Here is a 26,198-nt window from a genome sequence, read left to right as displayed (position 1 = left end):
TCAAAAAAGTTCACAAATAACGATTATGACAATTGTCACTTTTCTATGGTACATCTTCACTGAAATTTCATTTTTACACCTTTACAATATATATTTTTACCTATTTACTTTGAAAAAGTTCAAAAATAACGATTATGACAATTGTCACCTTTCTATGGTACATCTTCACTGAAATTTTATTTTAACATCTTTAAAATATATTTTTACCTATTTGTTTTAAAAATATTCAAAAAAGTTCACAAATAACGATTATGACAATTGTCACTTTTCTATGATACATCTTCACTGAAATTATATTTCAACATCTTTACAATATATATTTTTACCTATTTACTTTGAAAAAATTCAAAAAAGTTCAAAAATAATGATTATGACAATTGTCACCTTTCTATGGTACATCTTCACTGAAATTTTATTTTAACATCTTCACAATATATATTTTTACCTATTTGTTTTAAAAAAGTTCACAAATAACGATTATGACAATTGTCACTTTTCTATGGTACATCTTCACTAAAATTTTATTTTAACATCTTTACAATATATATTTTTACCTATATGCTTTGAAAAAATTCAAAAAAGTTCAAAAATAACGATTATGACAATTGTCACTTTTGTATGGTACATCTTCACTGAAATTTTAACTTAATATGTTTACGATATATATTTTTACCTTTACCTATATATGCTGCTAACTAAAAAATCAACTTAGTCGACTAAATTAGTCGTTTTAGTCGACTAAATTAGTTGTTTTAGTCGACTATATTAGTCGTTTTAGTCAACTATATTAGTCGTTTTAGTCGACTAAATTAGTCGTTTTAGTCGACTATGTTAGTCGTTTTAGTCGACTATATTAGTCGTTTTAGTCGACTATGTTAGTCGTTTTAGTCGACTATATTAGTCGTTTTAGTCAACTATGTTAGTCGTTTTAGTCGACTATATTAGTCGTTTTAGTCGACTATATTAGTCGTTTTAGTCGACTATATTAGTCGTTTTAGTCGACTAATTAGTCGTTTTAGTCGACTAAATTAGTCGACCAAATTAGTCGACTAATAGACTAATTTAGTCGCTAAAGTTTTTAGTCGATTTCCATGACTACGACTATTAGTCGTAGTCGAAAGAACTCGACTAATTAACAACACTACATATCATAAATGCATGTAAACATGTGACAGTTTATTAATTTTCTAATTATAATAACGATGTCGTCAAATGTGGAAAGTTCAAATATAAGTGATAAAATACCCACATTACCTAGCATTTTAAGAAATAAAATCAAATGTGGAAGTATTATCTTATTTTTTTATTTTTATTAAAAATTTTTGTTATAGGCATTATATCATTTCAAAAATCTAGAAAAGGATCTTTGGTGCTGTCACACTGTGGAAATGAATATTTAAAAGATAAAAATGGAAATAAAAAGATTTATTATAAATGTCGTATACACAGTTGTCATGGTAGAGGTATATTCGTTGATGATATGTTTACCACTACTGTACCTCATGATATTTGCATTTTTAAAAATGCAGGTTTATTATTTTTATTACCATTAAAATTCAATTTTTTACATAATTCTAAATTTATTTTTAATATACTTAATACCTTTTTTGTTATATTTTAGCTAACAACATTCCCATTTTAAATTATGTAGTAGATGACTCTATTCAAGGTTAATATCTCTAATATTATTTAAGTTTTAGTTTCTTTATAGAAACCATTCAAGAACCACATGCAAACTCAATTTTGAATAATGATTATCTAAGTTATTATTTTTTGTTTTGATTTATTTTGTTTTTTTTCTAGTTAATATTCCAAATTCAAATGATAGTACAGATGATATTCAAAGTAATATAATGTTATTTTTTTAAATTTGTTTCCTCTTCTATAAATAAGATATTGATTTAAATTCTTATACTACATTGTTATCCAACAACACAGAAGATAATAAAAGTGACTATTCGAAAATTTATATACAATTTTTTATTTATTTTTTAAATAGATGACATTATTAAACAATCAATTAATAATAGACATATTTTATGTCATGGTGAAAACAAATATAGAAAAGATAAAAATAAAAATGGAACAATATATTATAGGTGTAAAGTATCTAATTGTCATGGTAGGGGTAAATATAAAAATAATCTATTTACTCCTACTGAACCTCATGATAAGTGCTTTGTTAAAATAAGTGGTATACATTTTGAACCATTTTTATCATTTTTTATTATTAGATAATAATGTTCCTTTAACTTGCAATAACTCAACAATGTCAAAAAATTTAAGTAATTTTTATATTTAAGTAAATTTTTTATCCTCTAAAATAAAATTTTTATATAAATTATAGTCAAGACTTCTAATTTATGTAAAAATGGAAATACAAGCAATCTAAGTAACTTAAACCTATAAAATACTCTTATTTGTTTAAAAATTATAGGCAATAATATTAAATTATGTCTAAACAATGATGGGAATATTAAAAGTATGGTATAGTATAAAATATATAATGTATATAATTTAAATTAGTTAATATTTCCCTATTTAATGCTTCTGATGAATTAATCAATCAAAGTAATATAAAAAATTAAATATTATTAATTTTAGCCAAAAACAATTTCAATTTAAAAGGTTCAAACCTGTATGAAAATAATCAAGGTAAACTAAAATTGCTTCCTTTATAATATAAATTAATTTTATCTAGTTAATATTCTTGTATTTAAAAATTCATCTGATTTGGAGTTATACAATAAAAGTAATTAAAAAATTCTTATAAGATATAGGTTTTATTTCAGAGAATATTACAAATTCAAGATGTTCAAAAATGATTCAAAATAATCAAGGTGAATAAATATTTTATATATGCAATCTATATCATTATTATAATTTATAAAATTCTTAACATATATTTTTCTAACTTAATTATAGAGATGAATAACCAAAGTATTTATATATTTTCTTACATTTTATTTTAGCTAATGATATTAATTCAATATTTTCAAATGTTGATGATATTCAAGGTATATTTTATAATTATAAGATTTATTTAATCCATTTCAACAAGATGACAGTCATGATCCATCTGATGGGATATCTGAAATAGAATCTTGTGATCAAAGTATATTCAATAGTGTTATATCTTATAAATTTATACATATTTATCAGCAAATAATGAGATCTCAAATAGTAATGAAAATTTTGAAAGTAAATAAATATATTTTAAATATCAATTTATTTGGTATTCAAATAAAGTTAATGAAGAAATAAATGAGTGTTATTTAACAACCTCCAATAATTATATTAAATCATCAAAGGGAATACCTTTTATATACATTAATAAATATCTATATAGTTGCAATAGAACACATGGTTTAACAAAGTATTACAGGTAATTAAATATATATTATAAGTTAATATTTATAATATATATATAAATATTTATTTAGGCATTTTTTTTACTATTTTATTGAAACATGCATAACTATTTCACCCAAGTAAGAGCGGCTAAAAACTGAATTAAAATTTTTTTTTCATTGTGATTATTCAAAAACAATTTTTTTTATTAATTATATGGAAAACTAATCATTAATATTAAAGTATAAAATATATTTTGCCTGCCATGGATTAAAAAAATAACTAATTAAATAGTGAAGGTCACACGTTTCATTTTGTCTCAACAAATACAAATCAAATAATTATGTTACTTGTACAAACCAGGAACCAATATTTCATTAGTAAAGCCATTATTATATTTGACTTGTTGAATATTTTTGTTGAAAATTTAATTGCTTCTTTCCAGCAGATTATTAAATATGGAAATTATTTTTTTAAAATAAAGGATTACCACATTTTGTTGAGTAGCTAAAAATAGAAGAAAACCCATATTTATAAATTTATATAGAAAATCAATATGCTGAGATCAAATGGGCTGTACCGATTCACATCATCTTCTTACTGATTTGATCAAAACTAGTGTTCAATTTGAGCTGATTTTTAAAAATAGCTAACTTAATATTTTATTCAGAAAAATATTAGGTGAGTCTTAATATTTTGCCCATAGATGATACAAAGGGTTGGACATTTACTACCGAAATCTCGAGGCTTAGTCAATATTTTTCTAGCTAAAATAGGTATTGAGCTAGTATCCAATAACCAATCTTATATTCATATTGATTTTTATTTATCAACCAATGTTTTTAAAAAAATTTACAATTTTTAATAAAAAAAGTCAAATAATTTTCACGAATGATTTAGTGTATTTTGCTTTTTTTATCCTCCATAACTTAATCATCTTATTTAAAATATGGGCAATGTTTATAGATGAATGTAGTTTCGCCGATTTAAAATAAAGTGCAAAATTATTAGCCAAGGTATAATTACTTAAGCCTTAAAAATTTGCCAATAGATATCCAAACCTTTATGTGACCTATGAGCAAAATCTCCAAACTTGAGAAATCTTATTTTAGTTAAAATCTTGAGTTAACCATTTTCAAAAATCAGCTGTCGAACCATTTAACAACACTTGCTAAATGTGATTCACTACATATTTAAAACCTTTTCCTTTTGCAGTTAATATAACAGAAAGTAGTACTAAAATATAATTCAATTTTTTTAAAAACATTCCAAATAAGTTTAATTTTGGTTCCTTTTATACTATTATGAAATTATGTATAAAATAAAAAAATATATCGGATAGGTTTTTAAAAAATATTGGCCCGATTCTATCTTTTTAAAAAACGCTAAATATTGCCCCAATTTGATCCAATATTTAATATCGGCACAACTCTAGATAAAATTACCCTTAAAAATATGAATTTTGCATATTATAGAATTTCAATTCACATATTCAAATGTTGTTCGCTATATCCAATCCATAATAAATAAATTGTTGAGGTATTTTAACCCATTAATGGTCAACGTATCGTATCTGCAACAGTTGTTATTTATTGATTTTTCACATATAAAATTTTTGAATTGAAATAATTTCCATATATGATTCTTATAGCTCGAAAATTGTATTATACATAAAAAAAGTTTTTTAAAAAATATTTATTTTTGATGTGCTTGATGCCATTGAAGTTCGACAATTTTGGACTATTAAAATGCCATATTGTTCTAGGCTCTCTCTCTTTGAAAGAGTATTTATTCCTTTCTTATAGATCTTAACCTATTCTAATTAATTTTGGCCAATCATTCTATCTATTGTCGGCTTTATAATCATATGTTTTTTTACTGTACCATTTATGCAACGTTGATCACATAAGGGTTAAAATAAAGTAATATTTCTAAAAAGAATTATATAAAAAATTTTGGCATAATATATTATTATAAATTTTTGTTTATATTCTTACTAAACATCATAATATTTTTAATATTTATAAAAAGGTCCAGAAAATTCATAATTTTATTGTTATTCTATTATATTTTTTTTATTTGAATATAAAAATTATTTGTAAATTATTTATTATCATCTTACATTTGCCAAATTTTTAGAATATTATTATGACAAAATAATTTCTAAAAGTTGATGAAGCCCTATCCATGCTTTTCGATGAAGGCCCTGGTGATAAAACAGATGTTGCAAATATACCTCCTAATGCTGCTTTAATTAGGGATGAAGAAGATTTCGATGAAAACGAGCTAACCGACACACCTAATCTTCCACTAGATACTGCAAGGGAGATCGAAACCATAATCCAGCAGACATTGATATTAGAATCCTCAATATCTACAAATTAAAAAAGCAAATTAAATTTCGAAAAAATTCAAAATGGAGAATAATTGATCCAATTTGCACATCTAAACCTACTGATAATGATTAGGAATTATTATTGAATCTTCTAATTTGATCGGGAAAACTCAAATATATTTTAATTATTTTTTGATCAAGAAATGTATTCATTAAGTGTCAATCAAATATTTATTCTAACCGAGTCAGAGATGAAAAGATTTATAGGAATTCTTCTGGCCTAACTGGATACCCCTTACCACAAGAAAGAATGTATTGATTGAATGACAATGATATTACTATAGTTCGGTATATTTTTATATAATTTATGTTTAGATGAGCGTATGATACCTTATCGAGAAGACATTCCTGTAAATTTTTGTCAAAGGTAAACCCATTCGATTTGGATATAAAATGGACCCTTGCTTCCTCCGATGGATTTATATTTGCATTTAATATATATCAAGGTAAAAATAAGAACCCAATGGCTTCCCATCTTGAATTAGGAGGTACGGTGTCACAAACTTATTCAAAGTTGTTCAAGTACCTTCTTTATTCTATTTACTTCAATAATTTTTTTTACATCTCTAATAAGGCTTTTATCGCATTTGAAGCATCTGGGATTTTTCGCAACTAAGACTAAAAGTGAAAATAGACTTGAAAATTTTCCCCAAACAATTAAAATAATGGCAAAAAGGATAGGGGTTTTTACGACATTGATTTGAAATGACTTATGAAATATTTGTTCCATGGAATGATAGTTTAGTGGTGACAGTTGCATCAACATAAAGCTCTTAGCCCTCTATGCAACGATGAAGATTCTAAGATTTTCTCAAAATAAAAATTACACAACCTGACTAATAAATTCATGTTATTCCAATATGGTGGCGTTGATCTGTGCGATAACCTAATGTCATATAGAATAAATATCCGAGGTAAAAAATGGTGGTGGCCTATTCTTAAAATTATAGACCTAAATTCATGGAATCGAGTGAATCCTGATGATAAAAAATCTTTACTAACATGTCGGAGGGAAATAACTACGACACTTTTGAAAACTCTTCTGGTAAATAAAAAGATGAGTAGTCAATTTTCCTCTAACTTATAATCATTATGCTACAACTATTATCGATAACAAAAAGCGGGTTGTAAGCTTTGTCATAGTCAGACAAGATATATATGTAACATGTGTCAAATACCAATACATATTGTTTGTTTTAAAAAATTTCATAAAATATAAAAATTACAAAATTGTAATTTATAAATGTAAATTACATAAATAAATTTTGAAATTATCTATCGTATTTTGATATCTTGCAATAATATAATTTTTTCTTATTTTTATACATCTAATTGTCAACGTTGCAGATACTAACCTAACCAATACACGGGATACAAATAGAGACTTGATGATCTACCAGAAGAAATCATTTTAGAAAAGATTAGAAATAGCACTAAGGAAAGGAAGTGTTCCTATATCAATTACTGATATGGATATGGAGGAGCTATCATATGGTAGATATGCACGAAATAACTTATTAAATTTGTTTTTTACTTAAATTCTGAGAATCGATCATGACTGTACATCTTGGTCATTTATTTTTGTACAAAAAGGAGCAATTCGAAAGAAGTTTATGATTAATTAAAATTGCAATTAGAACACACCCTGGTGTTTTAAATCCACTACACAATATGTTAAATAAATTTACTCCAATATCAGATATAGTGTATTGAGGGATTTGAGTGTCACTCCCTTCTGGAGTAGACAGATTAAATTTTTATATAGTCATGATTTGTCAAGGTATTTCAACATTGTTTCCAGCAGAAATAAGGTGGAGTTAATTATTAAAAAATATAGCAAATATTATAGAGGAATACATAATGAGCAAATTATACTCAGAAAAGAATAATCAGATCTCGTTACATTTGCCCAATAGTTTTATATGGTGTTTGGCAACGAGACTTGAATTAAGGTAATACCTGATGGTAACTTAGAAAGAACGGAGATAAGAATTGTTAGATGGATATGCAGGATATCCCTGAGATAGATAAAACCAGGAGAAGGACTAAAAGAAATGATAAGAAATAGGCTGATTATTTTGACACGCTAAACGGAAGGCCGAGGTGGATTAATAGATGCCATTGGTTGGATAGAGGGACAAGATCCAGTGGGCCAAAGACAAACTGGGTGAAAGTATTAGATAATGACAGGGAAATGCCATGTTTTACCAGTGTCGATGCTTAGGATCATAGGAGAGGGAGAATGGACATTAGAATGGAAACTGGCACCCGATGGACTAAGAAGATATATAAAGAAAATTTGAGGTATTATTGTATATTCTGATAAAGATAGTTCTAAATCAGATTCAGGAAAAATATACCGTAATATATAAATTTGGGAAAATTTCTGATACAATTTGATTATTGATATTTATTTTTTAAAATAGTTATAAAGTTAAAAAGAATCCAAATAATAATATTTTAAATTATAGTATCAAATTATTTTTTTTAAAAAAGTTTTCTGATCTCGCCCAATTATTTTTGCTCGGCTCGACCCAACCAATGAAATAATTTTATGCATGTTTCCAACCTAGCCCATAATTTTTTATGAATGAAAATGACAGAAATTTGCTTAATTCTAAGTTTTTCAAAATACCTGTCTAATGAAAATTATATGCATGATTTATTGAGCCCTGTGATTCTTTTGCTTCGCTTGGTTTCAGGCTGACCAAACTAACCTCTATATTAATAATTACCAATTTTTCTTTTTAAATTAAAATAAATAATAAAGAAGTTATATTTTAAGAAAGATTAACTTCTTAGGCCTTATCAGGCAATTTCATATCAACGATCAAAAGAAACTCATTTACGACCGACACTTTTTAAGATTGTTAAATTGCTGGAATTACGGTAAAAAATGAGAAAGCTGTTTATTTAAACTTGCTGCCACATCATCTTAAAAAATATTTAAGGTAAAAATAAAATTAAAAAATTTGGCGCTAATTTGTCCTTAATTTTTGGTTTACGTTTATGGTTTTATTTGTGTTTTTAAGCAATTAGGGGGTTTTCGAAAATTTTTTTTATCTTTTATATTAATAATTTAAGATAGCCCATCAAAAATGACAAGGAATGAGAATTTTTTCCTTACTTTTATGATAGTTGTTACGAAAATAATATCCAATTTTATTCTTTTTACCCAATCCCCCCTTCAGGTCAGGTTCAATCCATTAAAATTAAATGTAAATACTAAGGTTTGAGTTAAATATTTAAATGTTTTACTTGATAATAGCAATATTATTAGTTAAATATTAGTGATCACATATGCCTAATATTTAATATTAAAAAAATTCCCAAGCAAGGTAAAAGCCATAAAAATTTTTCCAAGCCCAATGAAAGATCATAATAATTTTGGTAGTTGAGAACTAAAATAAAATATTTAAAAAATCAAAATGAATTTAAAAATACAATCAAAATCAGATTTTCATGAGCCTTGGTTTTTTGATCAAGCCAAGCCCAGGTCTGCAAAAATTTTTTTTTTAGGCCAATGTCTGACTCATAGTTAATAATAAATAGAATTCCCAAGCATCGCTGATAATAATTTTTTATAATATTTTCCAAGCCAAACCCAACCCAATTTTATATAAAAAAAATTTCTCAAGCCTGGCTAACCCATAGTAATTTTGAAAATTTTTTCTCAAGCCTGGAGATAGGTAAATCTCTAAAAACCATATTTATTTTTTATTCTTTTTAACCCTTCTCATCCCTACTTCAGACTAGGCCAACCCATTAAGACTAAGAGTGAATACTATTTTTTTGAGTAAAAATATATTTAAATTAGCTTTTACCTGAGAGCCATATAAATATTCTGTGTTAAATATTGCACCTATGCCTAATATATCTAATATTTCCATGCACTTAGGAAAATTTTCTCAAACCCACCAAAGACCATAATAATTTTGGTAGTTGAGAACAGAAATAAAAAGTCATAATACATTTAAAAATACAATCAGAATATGAAAGTTGCATGGGTCTTGGTTTTTTGATCAGACCTGGCCATGTCTTAAAAAAAAATTTCAAGCCAATGCCTAGCCCATATTTAAAATTAAAAAATTTTCAAACATCTAAGACCATAATAATTTTGAAAATATTTTTTCAAGCCAGGCCAGTTCCAATCCCATATTAATTGTGAAAAATATTTCCCAAGCCCAGCAAAATTCATAATAAATTATTTTTTGCTTGGATCCAGAAAAATAGAGTATCAAATCAATCACTTTACAACCCGACCATCTCAGATTTTGCTGAAATTTGGTATATAAGTTAATGAAGTGTTGTAATTGACGAATCCAAAATATTAGCCCCTTAACTCTACTAGAACCGGAGATATAGGGTCTCAAAGTAGCTCTGCGAGGTCATTTTTCGAAAAAAATGATTTTTTTAAATTGGGATAACTTTAATATTAATTGTAGTATATTTATCTATCATGGCTCATTTTATAACCCTAAGTAAACTCTTCCACATAATGGAATTAATTTTTAATTTATAAAATTTTAATTGCGGTCAAAAATTTGTAATTATTTTTTTTAAATGTTAGTATAAATTTTTTTTTCCAATTTTCAGATATTTTGTAAAGAGTATCAAGAACTGTTCATATAAAAATTTTCAGAATAGTAAAAAAGGAAAAGTAGAAAAAATCCAAAAAATAAAAAAACCGCTAGATGACGTTAATAATTTTAAATAGCTTAAAATTTAATTTTTGAAAATATAAGTCATTGTTGAATAAAATCGCATTTTAGCACAATAAAATTTCCGCTAGATAGCGCAAGTATTCTAAAATAGATAAATATGATTTAAATTAATTATCGATTTTTCGATTTATTTCCCAAATAAATTTATCAATTCCAGTTATCTATTTTTACAAGAATTTTATCTATTTTTAAAATTAATTATTACTATTTAAATTTGAATATCATGATTTGTAAAAATCCTTTTAATATAAAAAAGCATTTATCAAAGAACGGACTCCTTGAGGTATGTCCATGGATGTCTGAATTTTCTAATATCAACATTGAAGATTATATCTGTTGCGTGCCGCTTAACTTTATATAAATATAAAAAGGAGGATATTCCAATTTACGAGGAATACAACATTACTTCAATGAAAATACCACCATAGAAACAAAAAATTATGAAAACCCACAACTCTTTTCATCTCTCTTTGAATCCTTAAATTACATTATTAGATATTGGAAAATCTCCAATTAAAAAAAAGAGATTAAAAGAAAAGAGATATCCTAAGCAAAAGCTTGCAAGAATTTCAAAGGGAATAGGCGAAATTCTTCAACCAGCTATGGAAATAAATAATAGCAACGATTTGATGATTCAAAATATGAAAAATATACCCTTTCTTATCTAAAACACAAAAGTATCTTTTATTAACCACGTTACCTCCTAATTGGAGCATACAAAAAATTCATTTCAATAATAGAAAATGAAGAAAGAATTACTGTACAAAAACGATTACTTCTAAATAATTTAAAAGAAATTTATTTACATAAGGATGCTTACCCCGATCTTAAGATAGGATTTTCTACGTTTGCTACCTTGCGCCCTAAAAATTATATTATGCCTGGTTCAAGTGGCAGTCACTCGGTATGCGTTTGCCGCATACATCAAAATGTTAAATTATTACTAATAGGGAGCAATTTAGCAACCTTAACAAAAAATAAGGATTTTGAGATAAAGACTTACAAAGACATAATTCCAAAAATGATTTGCAATCCTCCACTGCCAGCCTGTTATTTTGACAAATGTCATAAATGTCCTAGGGACCAAGCATTAAATATTATAGAATAAATAAAAATACCTACTGACATATTTCACAAAAATGAGGTTTTTTATATCTATTTTAGATATTTTAGAATACTTGCGCTATCTAGCGGAAATTTTATTTTTGTTCTAAAATGCGATTTTATTTAACAAATATTATATTATAGGATATGAATAAAAGGTAGATTGACTTATATTTTCAAAAATTAAATTTTAAGCTATTTAAAATTATAAACGCCATCTAGCGGTTTTTTTATTTTTTGGATTATTTCTACTTAATTCTTTTTTTACTACTCTGAAAATTTTTATATGAACAGTTCTTGATACTCTTTACAAAATATCTGAAAATTGGAAAAAAAAATTTATACTAACATTTAAAAAAATTAATTACAAATTTTTGACCGCAATTTAAAAAATTTTTTTAAATTAAAAAATAATTCCATTTAAAATATGTGGAAGAGTTTACTTAGGGCTATAAAATGAGCCATGATAGATAAATATACTACATTTAATATTAAAGTTATCCCAATTTTAAAAAATCATTTTTTTCGAAAAATGACCTCGTAGAGCTACTTTTGAGACCCTATATCTCCGGTTCTAGTAGAGTTAAGGGGCTAATATTTTGGATTCGTCAATTACAACACTTTATTAACTTATATGCCAAATTTTAGTAAAATCTGAGATGGTCGGGTTGTAAAGTGATTGATTTAATATGGAATGACCCGTTTATAAGAATTATATCTGTCTAATTTGTACATTTTTTTGCCATTTTATATTATTGGGAATATTTTTCAAATTTATCATCAAACATCATTCTACTGGTTAGCTCCTGGTATTTATATGAAATTCATGATTACATATTAAAGTACCATGGCAAAATCAGTGAAAATATGTTCATTTTAATTTTAAACAAACCACCACCCCTTCAAATAACAAATGATTTATTAATTAGGTATAAAATATAAAATTAAATTTAAAACATTGTTATTAAATTACAATAGAAAAAATATAAGTTATTCTAAATTAACAGAGGTTAACTTCAATCAGTCAAATTATATATAAGTAAAACAAAAAGGTTATACATTTAATCAAAAATGTTATAAGTTATAATGACATACCTTCAACAATTATGATATACAAAACTATGGAATGCATGTAGAAAGGCCAAATCTTCAAAAAGATAAGAGAGGTATTCAGTTGAAAGTTGCATGCATAACATGGATTATCCTATACGATAGCCAATATGGTAATAAATGGCAAAATTTTAAAAATATCAGCTATGCTAACGGCAATTGAATTGTATTAAATAAGAAAACCAAATTCTGCTTTCATGATCACAATTCCATTGATTTTCCAAGTTGCTAAATTACAGACGTATTATATTTCATAAAATTGATAATTCATAAACATGGTTTTTAATTTAATTTATCCATCATCAAATTCATCATCAAATTAAGGAAAATTCTAATTCTTTATCAAACTTGATGTTCTATCAGCTAGTAATAATATAAATGCAAATATTTACTTATGCATAAAAATTGCTTAATTTGTTCTCCAGAGTTTTGATTAAGTTTGTATCTTCTCATAATGGATCCATTCTTCAATAAGATCTTTATTGTAAGAAAATATATTTGATAATTTAAACATTGATGCTGTAAAAATCTAAATATTAACCCTCTGATAAAATTGCTAGGAATTTATATTTATTGATAATTTATCTAAATCTGAGGTATCTTGACCAAAAATACATATTCACACCAAATTTAAGGTTTTTATGCTCAAGGGTTAAATAGTTTTTCTTGTTAACACTGTTCCCCCATCAATAGCATTATCCCGGTCTCTACTCTAAAAAAAATGTATTGTTAAACTGCTGTTTTACTAACATTTGCATAAAAATCATTTTTTTTTTAATTTTTAAAATTTTTTAGTTTTTATTTTTTGAAAAAAAATTGTTTTTGTTTTCCAGCTCGCTCTTATCATTTTTATAATAAAATTATATTAGATTCAGAGCCGCTAATTGATCATTATATTATAACTATTATTATTATTGCAGATGTATTCGACAAACCTGTTATGGCCGTGGGACTTTGCTGAAAAATATTTTTAGAGTTAAAAAGAATCATTCCCACGAACAAGATACAGAAAAGTATCTTGACCTACAACTTCGAAATTTAGTTAAAATAAATAAAAGACCTCGTAAAAATAGAAATAGAGAAACCCTTTCTAAAACTGGCTCAAACAATTTTAATAAATTCTAATTACATATTGTTAGACAATAGACATTTTTGTATTCGAGCGAAATTGTAATATATTTTTAAAAAAATTTAAATCAATTTTTGGAAAAAGATAAATAACTTATTGACACATAGCCCACCATTTTAATTTATTCATTGATATAAATCCTATTTTTATCAATTTAAACAATTATATTTTGATTTAAGGGTTTAATTATTTATTATACACTTAATTAATTTTTTAAATAAATCTATACGTAATACATATTTTATTTTCAGGTTCCAAATATGATTTAAAATTTTGCTTTGGTCTTAAATAAAAATTTTGTCAGTATTATATAAGATTTAATAGTAAATTTAGTAGAACTTTTGAATTATTATAAGCTGCTAGAATGATGTACTTAGAGCCACAAGTTGCCCTTACCGGACATTGAAAATTATTTTCTTGGCTATAAGAGGCAACCCGACCCGACCAGAATTAAATATTATAAAATATCTCCCCAATAATCATTTTGTTTCATCGGAATGTCAATCAGACTTACTATCATTTTCATCTAACACATTTCACTTACGTAATTTCCATTTCCCAAATTAACAATTTCCTGTGATTTGTATTGTGATTAGTTAAAACTCTATTACCTATATACATCACATTCTATCAGTTTAAAGAAAAAAAATATAAATTTTACATTTGGCCAACATAAAATCTAGATTATTAATATGTTATTATGAATTATTTCCTTTTGATTATATTTGCTTTAGCTAAGATCTATTCAATTAAATAGCCATTTATAAAATTGTTTGTAGAATGGATTCAAATTAAAAAAAATTTTTTGCAAAGATTAGAACTCAAGAATTTGAGACCAAAGAAAATACAAATAAAAAATCTGAAGTATGAAAATTTCTATTATATTTAATAAACAGTTTTTTAGACTGGCTCTGGTTGGACTGGAACAAAAAATTTGAGTTTGGGCACGGCTTGGGTCACGAAAAATTAGATCTCTAATATACCGTAAGCTCCTAATTGGGACACGAATTTTAACAACTATGCTAACATTTGGTACCTGAGTTCCATGACCAGTATGAGAGACCTTCATGGGCCTATATTTTTTGATCAGTCCTGCAATAAAAAAATTTTAAGCCTGCCCATATATAATAGAAAAATTTCCAAGCTCATAATTAGTTTCAAACATTTTTTCCAATTTGTAATTAGGTAATTATTTTGTCTGCAATACTGAAATTTAATATTACTAGAAGAAATTTTTTTTAAATAAGCAAAATTTAAATGAAAATATTTTAGACCCAAGCCCATTAAAATTTCAAAAACCTACGTTCGATAGGAAATATAATACACCTCTAGAGGGTCTTTGCTCAATACAAAGGAAAAGAAAAAAAGACTCTTCTCTTCTCTTCTCTTCTCTTCTCTTCTCTTCTCTTCTCTTCTCTTCTCTTCTCTTCTCTTCTCTTCTCTTCTCTTCTCTTCTCTTCTCTTCTCTTCTTCTTCTCTTCTCTTCTCTTCTCTTCTCTTCTCTTCTCTTCTCTTCTCTTCTCTTCTCTTCCATCAGAATCGAAAATATAAAAAGACCTTTAGTGTTCGAAAACTATTTTTTTATCAATTAGTTTTGGCAACAACAAAAAATAAATCGAGTTATAAACAAGGAAATATGATATTATGCTTTAAGTGTGAAATCAGCCAAGCTTTTAAAAATATTCGTTATGAAAATTATACCAAATAATGAAGTAAAAGCAAAATAAAATTTTTAAAAAGAAAAACGAAATAAATGACAATAGAGGAAAAAATAACGATGTGTCAAAATACTTTAAACAAACCAGGACTATAAACTAGTGTTGTTTAAAAAGCCGAGTTGCTTAGGCTCAAGCCGGCTCAGGAGTTGGCTCAAGTCTAATTTTAAGCCAAAATTTATTTATTTATTAAATATGTTATAACAATATAATAAATATTTATTTTTTTTAAACATTATTTATATTATATTATGAAAATAGATTTATTGATTTGATGTTTTTTTTAATAAAAAAAATGATATGCTGCTATTGTAATATTATTTTTGTTATAATTTATTAGTGATTTTCACACGCCCAAAATTTGATACAAAAAAAAATTTTTGAAGTTCAAAAATAATAAGAATTTTAAATTTTCTTTGTATTTGCGGAAATTTTTGGATAATTTTATTATAAATAAACAATCTTTTAGGTGAAATCTTTTATAGTTTTTTTTAATCATCTTTGTAAAATTATCTATTTTTTTGTATATTAATATAGGTGGTTTTTTCTAAATATCTTTTTTAAAAATATTTATATTAAACTTTTTTATTTTATATGTATTTTTAAGGAAAATATTTTAATGTGACAATTGTCATATTCGTTTTTTTTAAACATTTTTGAAACTTTTTGACATATTTATATTGTAAAGAGGTTAAATTATAAATTCAATGAACATGTAACATATAAAAGTGACAATTATCATAATCGTTATTTTTAAAGATATTTTTTTTGACGCTAATGGACAAAAATATGTATTTTTAACATGTTAAATTAAAATTTTATGAAGATGTACTAGATAAGTGACAATTGTCATAATCGTTATTTTTAAATTTTTTTTGATGTAAATGGGCTAAAATAAGTAATGCTAACATGTTTAAATAAAACTTCAGTGAAGATGTACCCTAGATAAGTGACAATTGTCATAATCGTTATTTTTGAAGTTTATTTAATTTTTTTGACGCAAATGGGTAAAAATATATATTGTAAATATGTTAAATTAAAATTTTATGAAGATATACAGATAAGTGACAATTGTCATAATCGTTATTTTTAAAGTTTTTAAAATTTTTTTGATGTAAATGGGCTAAAATAAGTATTGCTAACATGTTTAAATAAAACTCAGTGAAGATGAATCCTAGATAAGTGACAATTGTCATGATCGTTATTTTTAAAGTTTATTTATTTTTTTTGACGCAAATGTGTAAAAATATATATTGTAAACATGTTAAATTAAAATTTCATGAAGATGTAGTATATAAAAGTGACAATTGTCATTTTTAAAGTTTTTGTAAATTTTTTTTGACGAATGGGTTAAAATATAGATTGTATACATGTTAAATTAAAATTTCATGAAGATGTACCATGGAAAAGTAACATTGTGTCATAATCATTATTTTAAGTTTTTGAATTTTTTTGACGAATAGGTTAAAATATAGATTGTAAACATTAGAGGTGGGAGCGGGCCATGAAATTAGGCGTGACCCATCCTGCCATGGTGGGTCAGGCGTGAGTGTGAATAAATTTTAAATTCAAAGGCGTGACGGGCCTTCCCAAAATTTTCCGCGGGCGTGATCGGGCGTGAACATAAATTTCCCGTGAATCACGGAAATTTTAATTTTTATAATTGTTTTTTATAAATATAAATTTGCAATTTTATAATAATATTATATATTTTCTTATTTAATTTAGTTCTTTTTTAAAAAAGAATAATTTATGAAAATTAAAAATCTTCCGCATTTTATAAACAACATCCGGTATCAATTTGTTAGTTCTATTTTCTTTTTATGTTTAGGTGTTTCTTATCGTGAGACTTTATGTTAAACCTTTTACAGAAAAGTCTGTTATATTTTATTTGTAAAGATCTTCAATCTTTAAATGCAACAGAAAGTGAAGGATTTTACAAGCTAGGTCAAGAGATAAATGTTGATGTTACATATGGATAACAAAATATAAAAGTTGTGAACCGGAAAACTCTCATGAATACTATAGGTCCAAAAATATACCATGAAATATAATTTTAGATTAAAAGCATGATCATTGTCCATAATCACTGATATTTGGACGGATGACTATAAAAATCTAAGTTTTTAAACCATTATAGGACATAATATCATTAAGGATTTTAATTAAAAACATTTGTTTTGGCCACAAGGGCAATGGATGAAAAAAACGTCAAAATTAGTGTAGTCAATTCAATTTTAGGAGAATATACAGAAGTAGAAAATTACTTAAATAAATGTATAGTTGTAATTGATAACGGAGCAAATCTTATAAGTGCATTCAAAGATGACCAAACGCTAGCATGTTTATGCCATATACTAAATAATATTATGCATTATATTTTTGACAATTGTTTAACTGAAATAGCCTTAAATATAAATGGTGTAAAAAATAGTACAATATTTCAAACAATCTACAGCTAATATCAAACTAAGCCACACCCTTAAACAATAATAGCGAGAATAACGAGATGGAACTCTGTATATATCATGATACAGAGTTTCTTAAAATCATATTCTGAAATACAGGCGTACTTGTATAACAAGCAAAAATTAAATAAATTAGCCACAATTGATATCAATATCATACGCGAGTTAGATAAATTTTTATCAATATTTAAAGAATGCTCGGATAATCTGAGAGCAGATTCTCGTCCCACAATAAATAAAGTTTTTCTATGGAAACAAAAATTATTAAAATTTTGTTAACCTTCTAAACGTGATACAATAATAATCAAAACCTTAAAATACAGAACAAGATTTCTTTTAAAAGATTATTATGCAGCCACTACATAAGGTAGGCTTAATTCTAGATCCGAATTTCAAAAGACAAGTTTTTAATAAAAGAAGAAAATGATATATATAAAACAATCTTAAAAATGCTAAATTATATAAAATTAGATGATATGCATAAGTCGATGCCAACTACCATTTATAACTTTCCTAACTTGTCCTAAACTTATAAAAAAACCGTATATTCAAAATGATCAATACCAACTATCACTTTCTTAATTCATCCTACACTCATAAAAGACCGCATATTTCTAGATGAGATGAAGCATCAACATCACCGATGAAAGCTGTGAGGATGGACTTAAAAGATTCATATAAGATAAATAACGACATTATTTTGAAGTTTTGGAAGCAGGAATATTCATTTCCTTTTTTGAGAAAATTATTGAATAGAATTTATCAGCTGCAAGTTCGGCTTCTAGTGAAAGGTTATTTTCTGTAGCCAATCTCTTGCTAGAGGAAAGGCTTACACAATTGAAATAAAAAAAGTTGGACATTCTTCTATTTCCAAATAAATTTCGATTTATAGATTGTATTTATTTTTGTTATTAATATGGATTATGAAATTAGAGAAATAAATAGAATGAATTTAAAAAAGTGTAAAATTATAGCAATAGTTTTGAAAAATTAAAAAACACCGTGAATTTTCGGGCATTACGGGCGTGAATCAGAATATTGCTTGTCGTGAGCGGGAAATTTTTTTAGTGTTAAGCGTGAATGGGCGTGATATTTTTTTTATTACCACCGTGAGCGGGCGGGTCGGGTCGAAAATTTTTAGTGTTAAGCGTGAATGGGCATGATATTTTTTTTATTACCACCGTGAGCGGGCGGGCGTGAATGAAAAATTAAGCCCGGCCCACCTCTAGTAAACATATTAAATTAAAATTTCATGAAGATGTACCATGGAAAAGTAACAATAGTTATTTTAAGTTTTTTGACTCAAAAATGAGCAAAAATATAGATTGCATACATGTTAAAATAAAACTTCAGTAAAGATGTATAGATAAGAAGCAATTGTCTATTCGTTATTTTTGAATTTTTTTGACCCAAATGGGTTAAAATATATTGTAAAAAATCTCAAGTTTAAATTTCACGAAGATGTAGGAATTTAACATGTTTACAATATATATTTTTACCCATTTGCGTTAAAAAACGATTATGACAATTGTCACTTATCTATAGTATCTTCACTGAAATTTTAATTTAACATGTTACAACCTATATTTATATCCATTTGCGTCAAAAAAGTTCTATAAATTTTAAAAATAACGATTATGACAATTGTCACTTATCTAGGTTACATCTTAATTGAAATTTTAATTTACCATGTTAAAAATATGTATTTTTGTCCATTAGCGTCAAAAATATCTAATATGTTTAAAAATATTGATTATGATAATTGTGAGTTTTCCAAGGAACATCTTCATTGAATATAATTTGTCATCTTTACATTATAAATATTATCTTATCCTTTATGTCAAAAAGTTTCAAAAATAACGAATATCACAATTGTCATATTAAATATTTTCGTTAAAAAGATCATATAAAATAACATAAAAAAGATATAAATATTTTTTAAAAAATTATTTAGAAAAAACCACATCTTTTAATATACTAATAAAATAGATAATTTCACAAAGATAATTAAAAAAAACTATAAAAGATTTAGTTAAAAGATTGTTTATTTATAATAAAATTCTCAAAAGAATTCCTCAAAAATGAATTATTTACAAAGAAGATTTAAAATTCTTATCAAATCAAAATATGTTCAACAAAATGTATATATATATTATAAGGTAAAATCTTTGTTGATATTGAAGATAGAAATATCAATAACAACTTAAGCGATTGAAAGATGGTGGTTAGACCAAAATTAACATTAAAAAAGTCCGGGACGAGCCGGCCCTGAGTATATAAATCATGGACTATGTCTAAATATTTTTAAAAAAATCCTTGCCAGGCCTAATTTTTTTTTTGAAAATAGGATACTGTACGAAATTTTTCTATTTTAAAAATTCGGGCCATGCAAATTACCTCTGCAGCTATCTGATATTAATATCAAAAAATTCAGTTAAAAATTTATAATACTTAATAACCACCTTTAAAAATGTTTAATAAGAAAAATTAAAAAATATTTACATCAAATTATATGAGAAAAAAAAGAAATAAAATGTTGAGTTAATGAAAGATTATTTATCTAAATATCTTTAGCTTAAAAGAAAAAAATGATTTATATTTTAATTTATATACCTATAAAATAACATGTACAAATAAAATTTAAAAACAAAAAAATTAAATAGTATTTAAAAATATAATGAGGGGTATAAATAATTTATTTATAAATTCTAAATTTATGTTTTTTTCCATTTATAGCATGGGTAAATAAGAATAAATAATAATTTATAAAATTACATTAAACAAATTTAATATAATAATAAATAAAAAATGAATCAAATCCTTTTTTATGTTATTTTTTTTATAGCTGATTCCGATTATTTAATATCCATAATCTTTTTTTTAAAATGAATAGTAGGTGTTATACTCAAAATGATTAAGCAACTTGTGAATGAGTTTTGCCTAAATAACACTTATTATAGTCAGAAATAAAATATACTTTTTGCAATTTCATAATGCGGGTAGAAAAAAACAAGTCTGCCATACCGATGCAATATGTGTCGTAGATCTTTTTTAATTATGAGATTTTTCTTTTGGCTTGAGCCTCAGTCAATTTTTGACTCAAAAACAAGCTGAATTTAGGGCTAAGCCGGCTTGTCTCAGACGTTTAAAAATAAATTTGGGCTCAAAAGTCGGCTTGAGCCAAGTAATGAGCCGACTCGAGCCAGCCTACTAATTTGGCTCAAAGAGCCGGCTTGAGTCAATTTTCGACTCAAAAACTAGATGAGTTTAGGGCTAAGCCGGCTTGAGTCAATTTTCGACTCAAAAACTAGATAACTTTAGGGCTAAACGGTTTAACAACATTAATCTCAAATAAATAAATAAGCCGTTTAACAACACTAATCTCAAATAAATAAATTTTGGCTTATAAGACGGCTTGAGGCAACTCCTGCCGGCTTGACCCGACTCGAACCAGCCAACTAAAATGGATCAATGAGGAGGCTTGAACCTTAGTCAAATTTCGACTCAAAAACTGGCTGAGTTTAGAACTAAGCCGGCTTGGCTCAGCCTTTTAGCAACACTAACACTAATCTCAATTAAATAAATTTCGCCTCATTAATTGGCTTGAGTGAGCCAACGGCTAAGCCAGCCGGCTTGAGCCTGAGCCGAATTTTTTCAAAAGCTGTTTAGTATGGGCTAGACCTGTGCGCCGATGTCTCAATCAACGGCGGCGGTTTTTTTAAATATCGGCGTTCGGCGTCGCAATATTTATTTTAAAATTTTTTTTTAATGAATTTAATTTATAAATCAATATATTTTTTAATGAATTTAATTTATAAATTAATGTATTACATTTTTTATAGTTTATTTAGGCAATCTTTTCTAACACATTGTTAACATAGTTTAATTGATCTTAAATTATTTCCTGTCTCACTCCAATTTAAATTTATGTATTTTCTCATTCTCAAAAATAGACTAAGGAATTGTATTTTAACTCAGATCAGAGACACATCAACAACACATAAGAAATATACTATTGATTTTTATTATAATTAAAATAAATTTGGAATGCAGGCAAAATATAAAGTATGAAATATAATAAGTCAGAATTCAGATTTATCAAAATTATAATTGTCATGAATAAACAGTATTTAATCAAGATTTGTGGAACATAAAGAAGTCCTTTTAGCATTGAGTATTAATCCAGCAATGGAAAAAATTCTTTCGCTGGGTGTACTGGTTGCAGGTATACAAAGAACCTTCCTAGCTAAATTAGCAAGCATAGGAAGTTCCAGTCGCTTTTTCTTCCAAAAGATTAATGCATCCTCTTCTGGGATATTATTTTGGCTGAGCAAAATATGCCATTCTTGTTTAAGATTACTAATATTGTTATAGTCGTTAATAAGAAGGGAATGTTTACGAGCTAATTTAGCTATATAAGAGTTTGATGTTTGACCATTATCCTCAACTTGAATTTCACTCTGTGCATTACTATCATGTTCTAAAAGTTTTACATATCGAATTAAAAATTGCAATGATGTCCTAGAATTCGAATTTAAATATTCTAAAACAACTAAGATTTTGAAATCTGGGATCAAGTAGAGTTGCTAATATCCAATGTTTAAAATATAAATAAAATAACTTGAAGTTCAGTAATGGGAAACCTATGGTCAAGTTTATTTTTCATATTTTCTTTTAAGCATATAATATCTGAGCAATCAGATCTATTGTTTTGTATATGAGCTTCTATTTCACTGCGAAATAATAACCCTAAGTTTATTAGATTCTTTTTGGGAGGAAAGAAATTCCACCGACTCTCGGAATGGATTTAATAATGCGTAAAGCTCATCAATCATATCCCATTCAATATTAAAGAGTTTTAAAGATTGTTTTCCTATTTTATTTAGAACATTATTTATAAGAATTTTGTTTACAATGAGAACACTTTCTTGCATAATTAATATGCTATGCCAGCGGGTAGGGCAATTTAATTTTAAAATTTTTGCATGAATTAGATTGGTTGGTGCAATGCCCTTTCTATAATCCGATTCATCAGACATAAAAATGGTCATCAAGGTATGGATCAGAATCATCAATATCCAAGATATTACCTGTCTCATAAATTGACTGCACACATTCACGATGTTCAGCCTCAATTTCACATTCCAAATCAGCTACTCGATATCTGAGGGCTCAAATAATTTTTTTAATGAGAATATCAATTTGGTAACTTTTTTTTATCCATCAACTGTAACCAAATTATGAAGTCCATGCCCTAAGCATAAATGATGCTCATAACCCCTAATCTGACGCTTCTTTTGACATTGGCCTCATCATCAGTTACCATTGTATTATTTTGGCTTTTAAATGAAACTCCTCTTCAATACTATCAATCTCAGATAATATTGTTTCCCCAGAATGCTTTAGAGTTACAATTCTAGTTTCTAGGGTAAAATATTTTAAATCAAAATTTTCATCTAAATGATGAAGACTAAATGCCATATAATTTCGACACTAGAAATGATCGGTCCATAAATCAAAAGTGATAGAACAAAATTTTGGTCCAGAATCAATCAAATTTAAAACATACGCCGTTATAGATAAATAAACATCGTCTAGTGCACCCCGACTAATGGTTGTCCTATTTGGCAATTCTGACAAGGAATCAATTATCTTATATTTCTATTTTTTGGGCAATTTATTTTTTAATAATCATTTTATATAAATTTTAAACTTTTAGAAATCTGTCATTGGCATTAAATCTAATCAGCACATCAAAACATAATTTCGCCCTATTAGATTTCATATTTATTTTAAACATTAAAAAGATATTTAAAAACATCAAAATAATTAGAGCTGCAATGAAACAAATTATAAATTAGATTTAGTTTTACTTTCAAAATAAAGCTTTTCATAATTAATTTAATAAAATATTTAAAAAAAACAAAATAATTAGAGCTGGAATGAAATAAATAATAAATTTGATTTAGTTTTAACTTTCTAAAATAAAGTAAAAAATTAATTTAATAAATTATAAATTAATATATTAAATAATACTTTTAAAAGATATTTAAAAAACATCAAAATAATTAGAGCTGGAATGAAACAAATTATAAATTTGATTTAGTTTTAACTTTCAAAATAAAGTTTTACATAATTAATTTAATAAATTATATATTAAGTTTATACATTAAAAAGACATTTAAAAAATATAATAATTAATCTCAAAATAGAACTGGCAATAAATAAACTAAAAATTTAGTTGTTTTGAAATATCAAAATAAAATTAATTTAACAAACCAGTGAAAATTTTTAAATGAATAATAATAAACAATAATACTAACCTAAGAGCCATATTTTATCTTTAATATTGTTGCTGCATCTAGTGTTGTTAAACTGCTCGTTTTGAGCCGATTTTTAAAAACGGCTAACTCATTATTCCATCCATAAAAATATTATGCAAACCTGAAGGTTTTGCTCATAGAAGCAACAAAGATCTAAGCATATATAAACGAAATCTCGAGGCTTAGGCATAATTTTTCTGGCTAATATATTGAGTTAGCCGTTTTAAAAAATCGGCTCAAAACGAGCCGTTTAACAACACTAGCTGCATCTTAGTGTTGGCTTTAAAACATTTTTAGATATTGAATGGATATATTATTATTAATTTTTTCTGTTAGTTTGTGATAATTGATGAGGTGCCGAGATAGATTGCTTGTACTTATATTTTTACTAAAACATTTTATTTCATAACTAAAATATATATAAATATAAATAAAAATAAATTACTGTGAAATGAATTATGTTTATTTGAATCTTCCTCATCTTTTTTCGCCAATTTATGCAAGGTTCACAATAAATATAATCAGGCATTGTGCTTTTCTTATTTTCATTCTTCAAAATAAGATTTCCAAAGTACCTCCAGACATAACTTGATTTATGATTAGTAGAGAGAGTTGTTATTTCATAATTGTATATAGGGTGTATTTAAACGTGCAAGTCCATAAAAATAATTAATATGAATTGTTTGTGGAAATAAAATATGATTATGAATGAATGTAAATCATATACACTAGTCTATTATATAGAGCAAAAGAATACAATTCATATTTTAATTTTATTAATGTTAGTATTTAAATTAAAATAATAATAAATGTAATTTATATGCTTTCTAAAAATTACTTCGCGCCGATGATCTCAATCGGCGGCTTTTCCAGCGTGAATAAAAATACCGGTGGTGCACAGATCTAATATGGGCTAAAAAAACAATTAAGTAGAACCAGGACACAGACAGAGCTTAATTCGTTCATTATTACCTAACTCCATTTGTTGATAGTTTATAGAGGCAAAAAAATAATTGCCAAAATTTGATCATGCTAGAACGGAAGAGATATCGTTTTGCTAATATTTGGTGCGTTACATACTTCAGTTCGGCAAAATAAAACTGTAAGCATAACTAAACTTTATGTCAGCCAAAATTCTGAAAATACAAGAATTAGTGTATTTAGTACATTTTATTGCTTCTATCCGTTTGGTAGATATAACAAAAGCACATTGGCAAAATAATAAAATGCCAGAACGAAAAGTAGAGATGCACTGAATATGAGTTAATGATAGATACTACTAAATCATCATATAGCAATTTTTTAAATACAAACCTAATTTGCTAAATACCGACCACAATTTATTAAAATATAAAAAGACACTTATTATTTCAATATATTATAACAAAATCACTTAGTCGAGTCCGGCCTCCTATATCATCCCCCCCAAGGACAGAACCGCCAAGTTGGATTAAGAAAAAAACATGATCTTTGCTTGGATCAAACCCAAAGCCATCGGATCGGCAATCGAGGCCCTTGTCAATAGGCTACAGACCAGTGGCGTAGCTACGGGGGTGGTTTTCGGGTTTGGACCCCTCCCAGAACAAAAATTTATTTTTAGATTATACGTTCAAAAGACTTATAAGTGGTGACTTTATATCAAATAAATCCCAATAATATTTATATTTTTCTGGTTTTGATGTTTGTGGAAGGATATTTTATTACTATTGAAATTATCTGGATAGTATTATTATAAAGTCATTGAGAATAAGCTACTAAATTATAAAACAAATTATTGATGCATTTAAAAAATATATTTATTATATATTATCGAAGATATGGTTATAATTTGTAGGATAAACCCGGCCTATGAGTTATAAAATAGAAAGGTTTTGGCATT

General features: G+C 26.0%; 1 protein-coding gene across 3 annotated transcripts; it reads left to right on the top strand.

Annotated features, from left to right (window-relative positions):
• The first annotated feature begins 1,146 nt into the window (after positions 1 to 1,146).
• On the top strand, positions 1,147 to 14,041 carry LOC135923772 (GATA zinc finger domain-containing protein 4-like). Of its 3 annotated transcripts, none has more exons than XM_065458704.1 (19): positions 1,147 to 1,287; positions 1,332 to 1,529; positions 1,622 to 1,669; positions 1,712 to 1,762; positions 1,804 to 1,845; positions 1,894 to 1,950; positions 2,000 to 2,191; positions 2,235 to 2,285; positions 2,348 to 2,392; positions 2,438 to 2,482; positions 2,527 to 2,571; positions 2,629 to 2,655; positions 2,702 to 2,752; positions 2,793 to 2,840; positions 2,973 to 3,017; positions 3,062 to 3,115; positions 3,163 to 3,201; positions 3,250 to 3,385; positions 13,605 to 14,041. In XM_065458704.1, the coding sequence occupies exons 1-19, from the start codon at positions 1,203 to 1,205 to the stop codon at positions 13,807 to 13,809; spliced, it is 1,464 nt and encodes a 487-aa protein (XP_065314776.1). In that variant the 5' UTR covers positions 1,147 to 1,202; the 3' UTR covers positions 13,810 to 14,041. The 3 variants fall into 3 exon arrangements, with proteins under 3 accessions (XP_065314776.1, XP_065314777.1, XP_065314775.1); XM_065458705.1 differs by having other exon boundaries at positions 2,000 to 2,194; positions 3,250 to 3,376; XM_065458703.1 differs by having other exon boundaries at positions 2,000 to 2,194.
• The last annotated feature ends 12,157 nt before the right edge of the window (positions 14,042 to 26,198 follow it).

This window comes from Gordionus sp. m RMFG-2023, chromosome 2 (assembly GCF_954871325.1).
Source record: "Gordionus sp. m RMFG-2023 chromosome 2, tfGorSpeb1-WG-v2, whole genome shotgun sequence".
NCBI lineage: Eukaryota > Metazoa > Nematomorpha > Gordioida > Chordodea > Parachordodidae > Gordionus > Gordionus sp. m RMFG-2023.
This window is presented reverse-complemented; position numbering and strand designations above follow the sequence as displayed.

Excerpts from the sequence above, each read along its gene's own strand:
- LOC135923772 (XM_065458703.1), top strand. The coding sequence starts at position 1,203 with ATGTCGTCAAATGTGGAAAGTTCAAATATAAGTGATAAAATACCCACA. Across the intron at positions 1,670-1,711 it reads AGTAGATGACTCTATTCAAG|AAACCATTCAAGAACCACAT; the intron begins GTTAATATCTCT and ends GTTTCTTTATAG. Across the intron at positions 2,483-2,526 it reads CAATGATGGGAATATTAAAA|TTAATATTTCCCTATTTAAT; the intron begins GTATGGTATAGT and ends AATTTAAATTAG.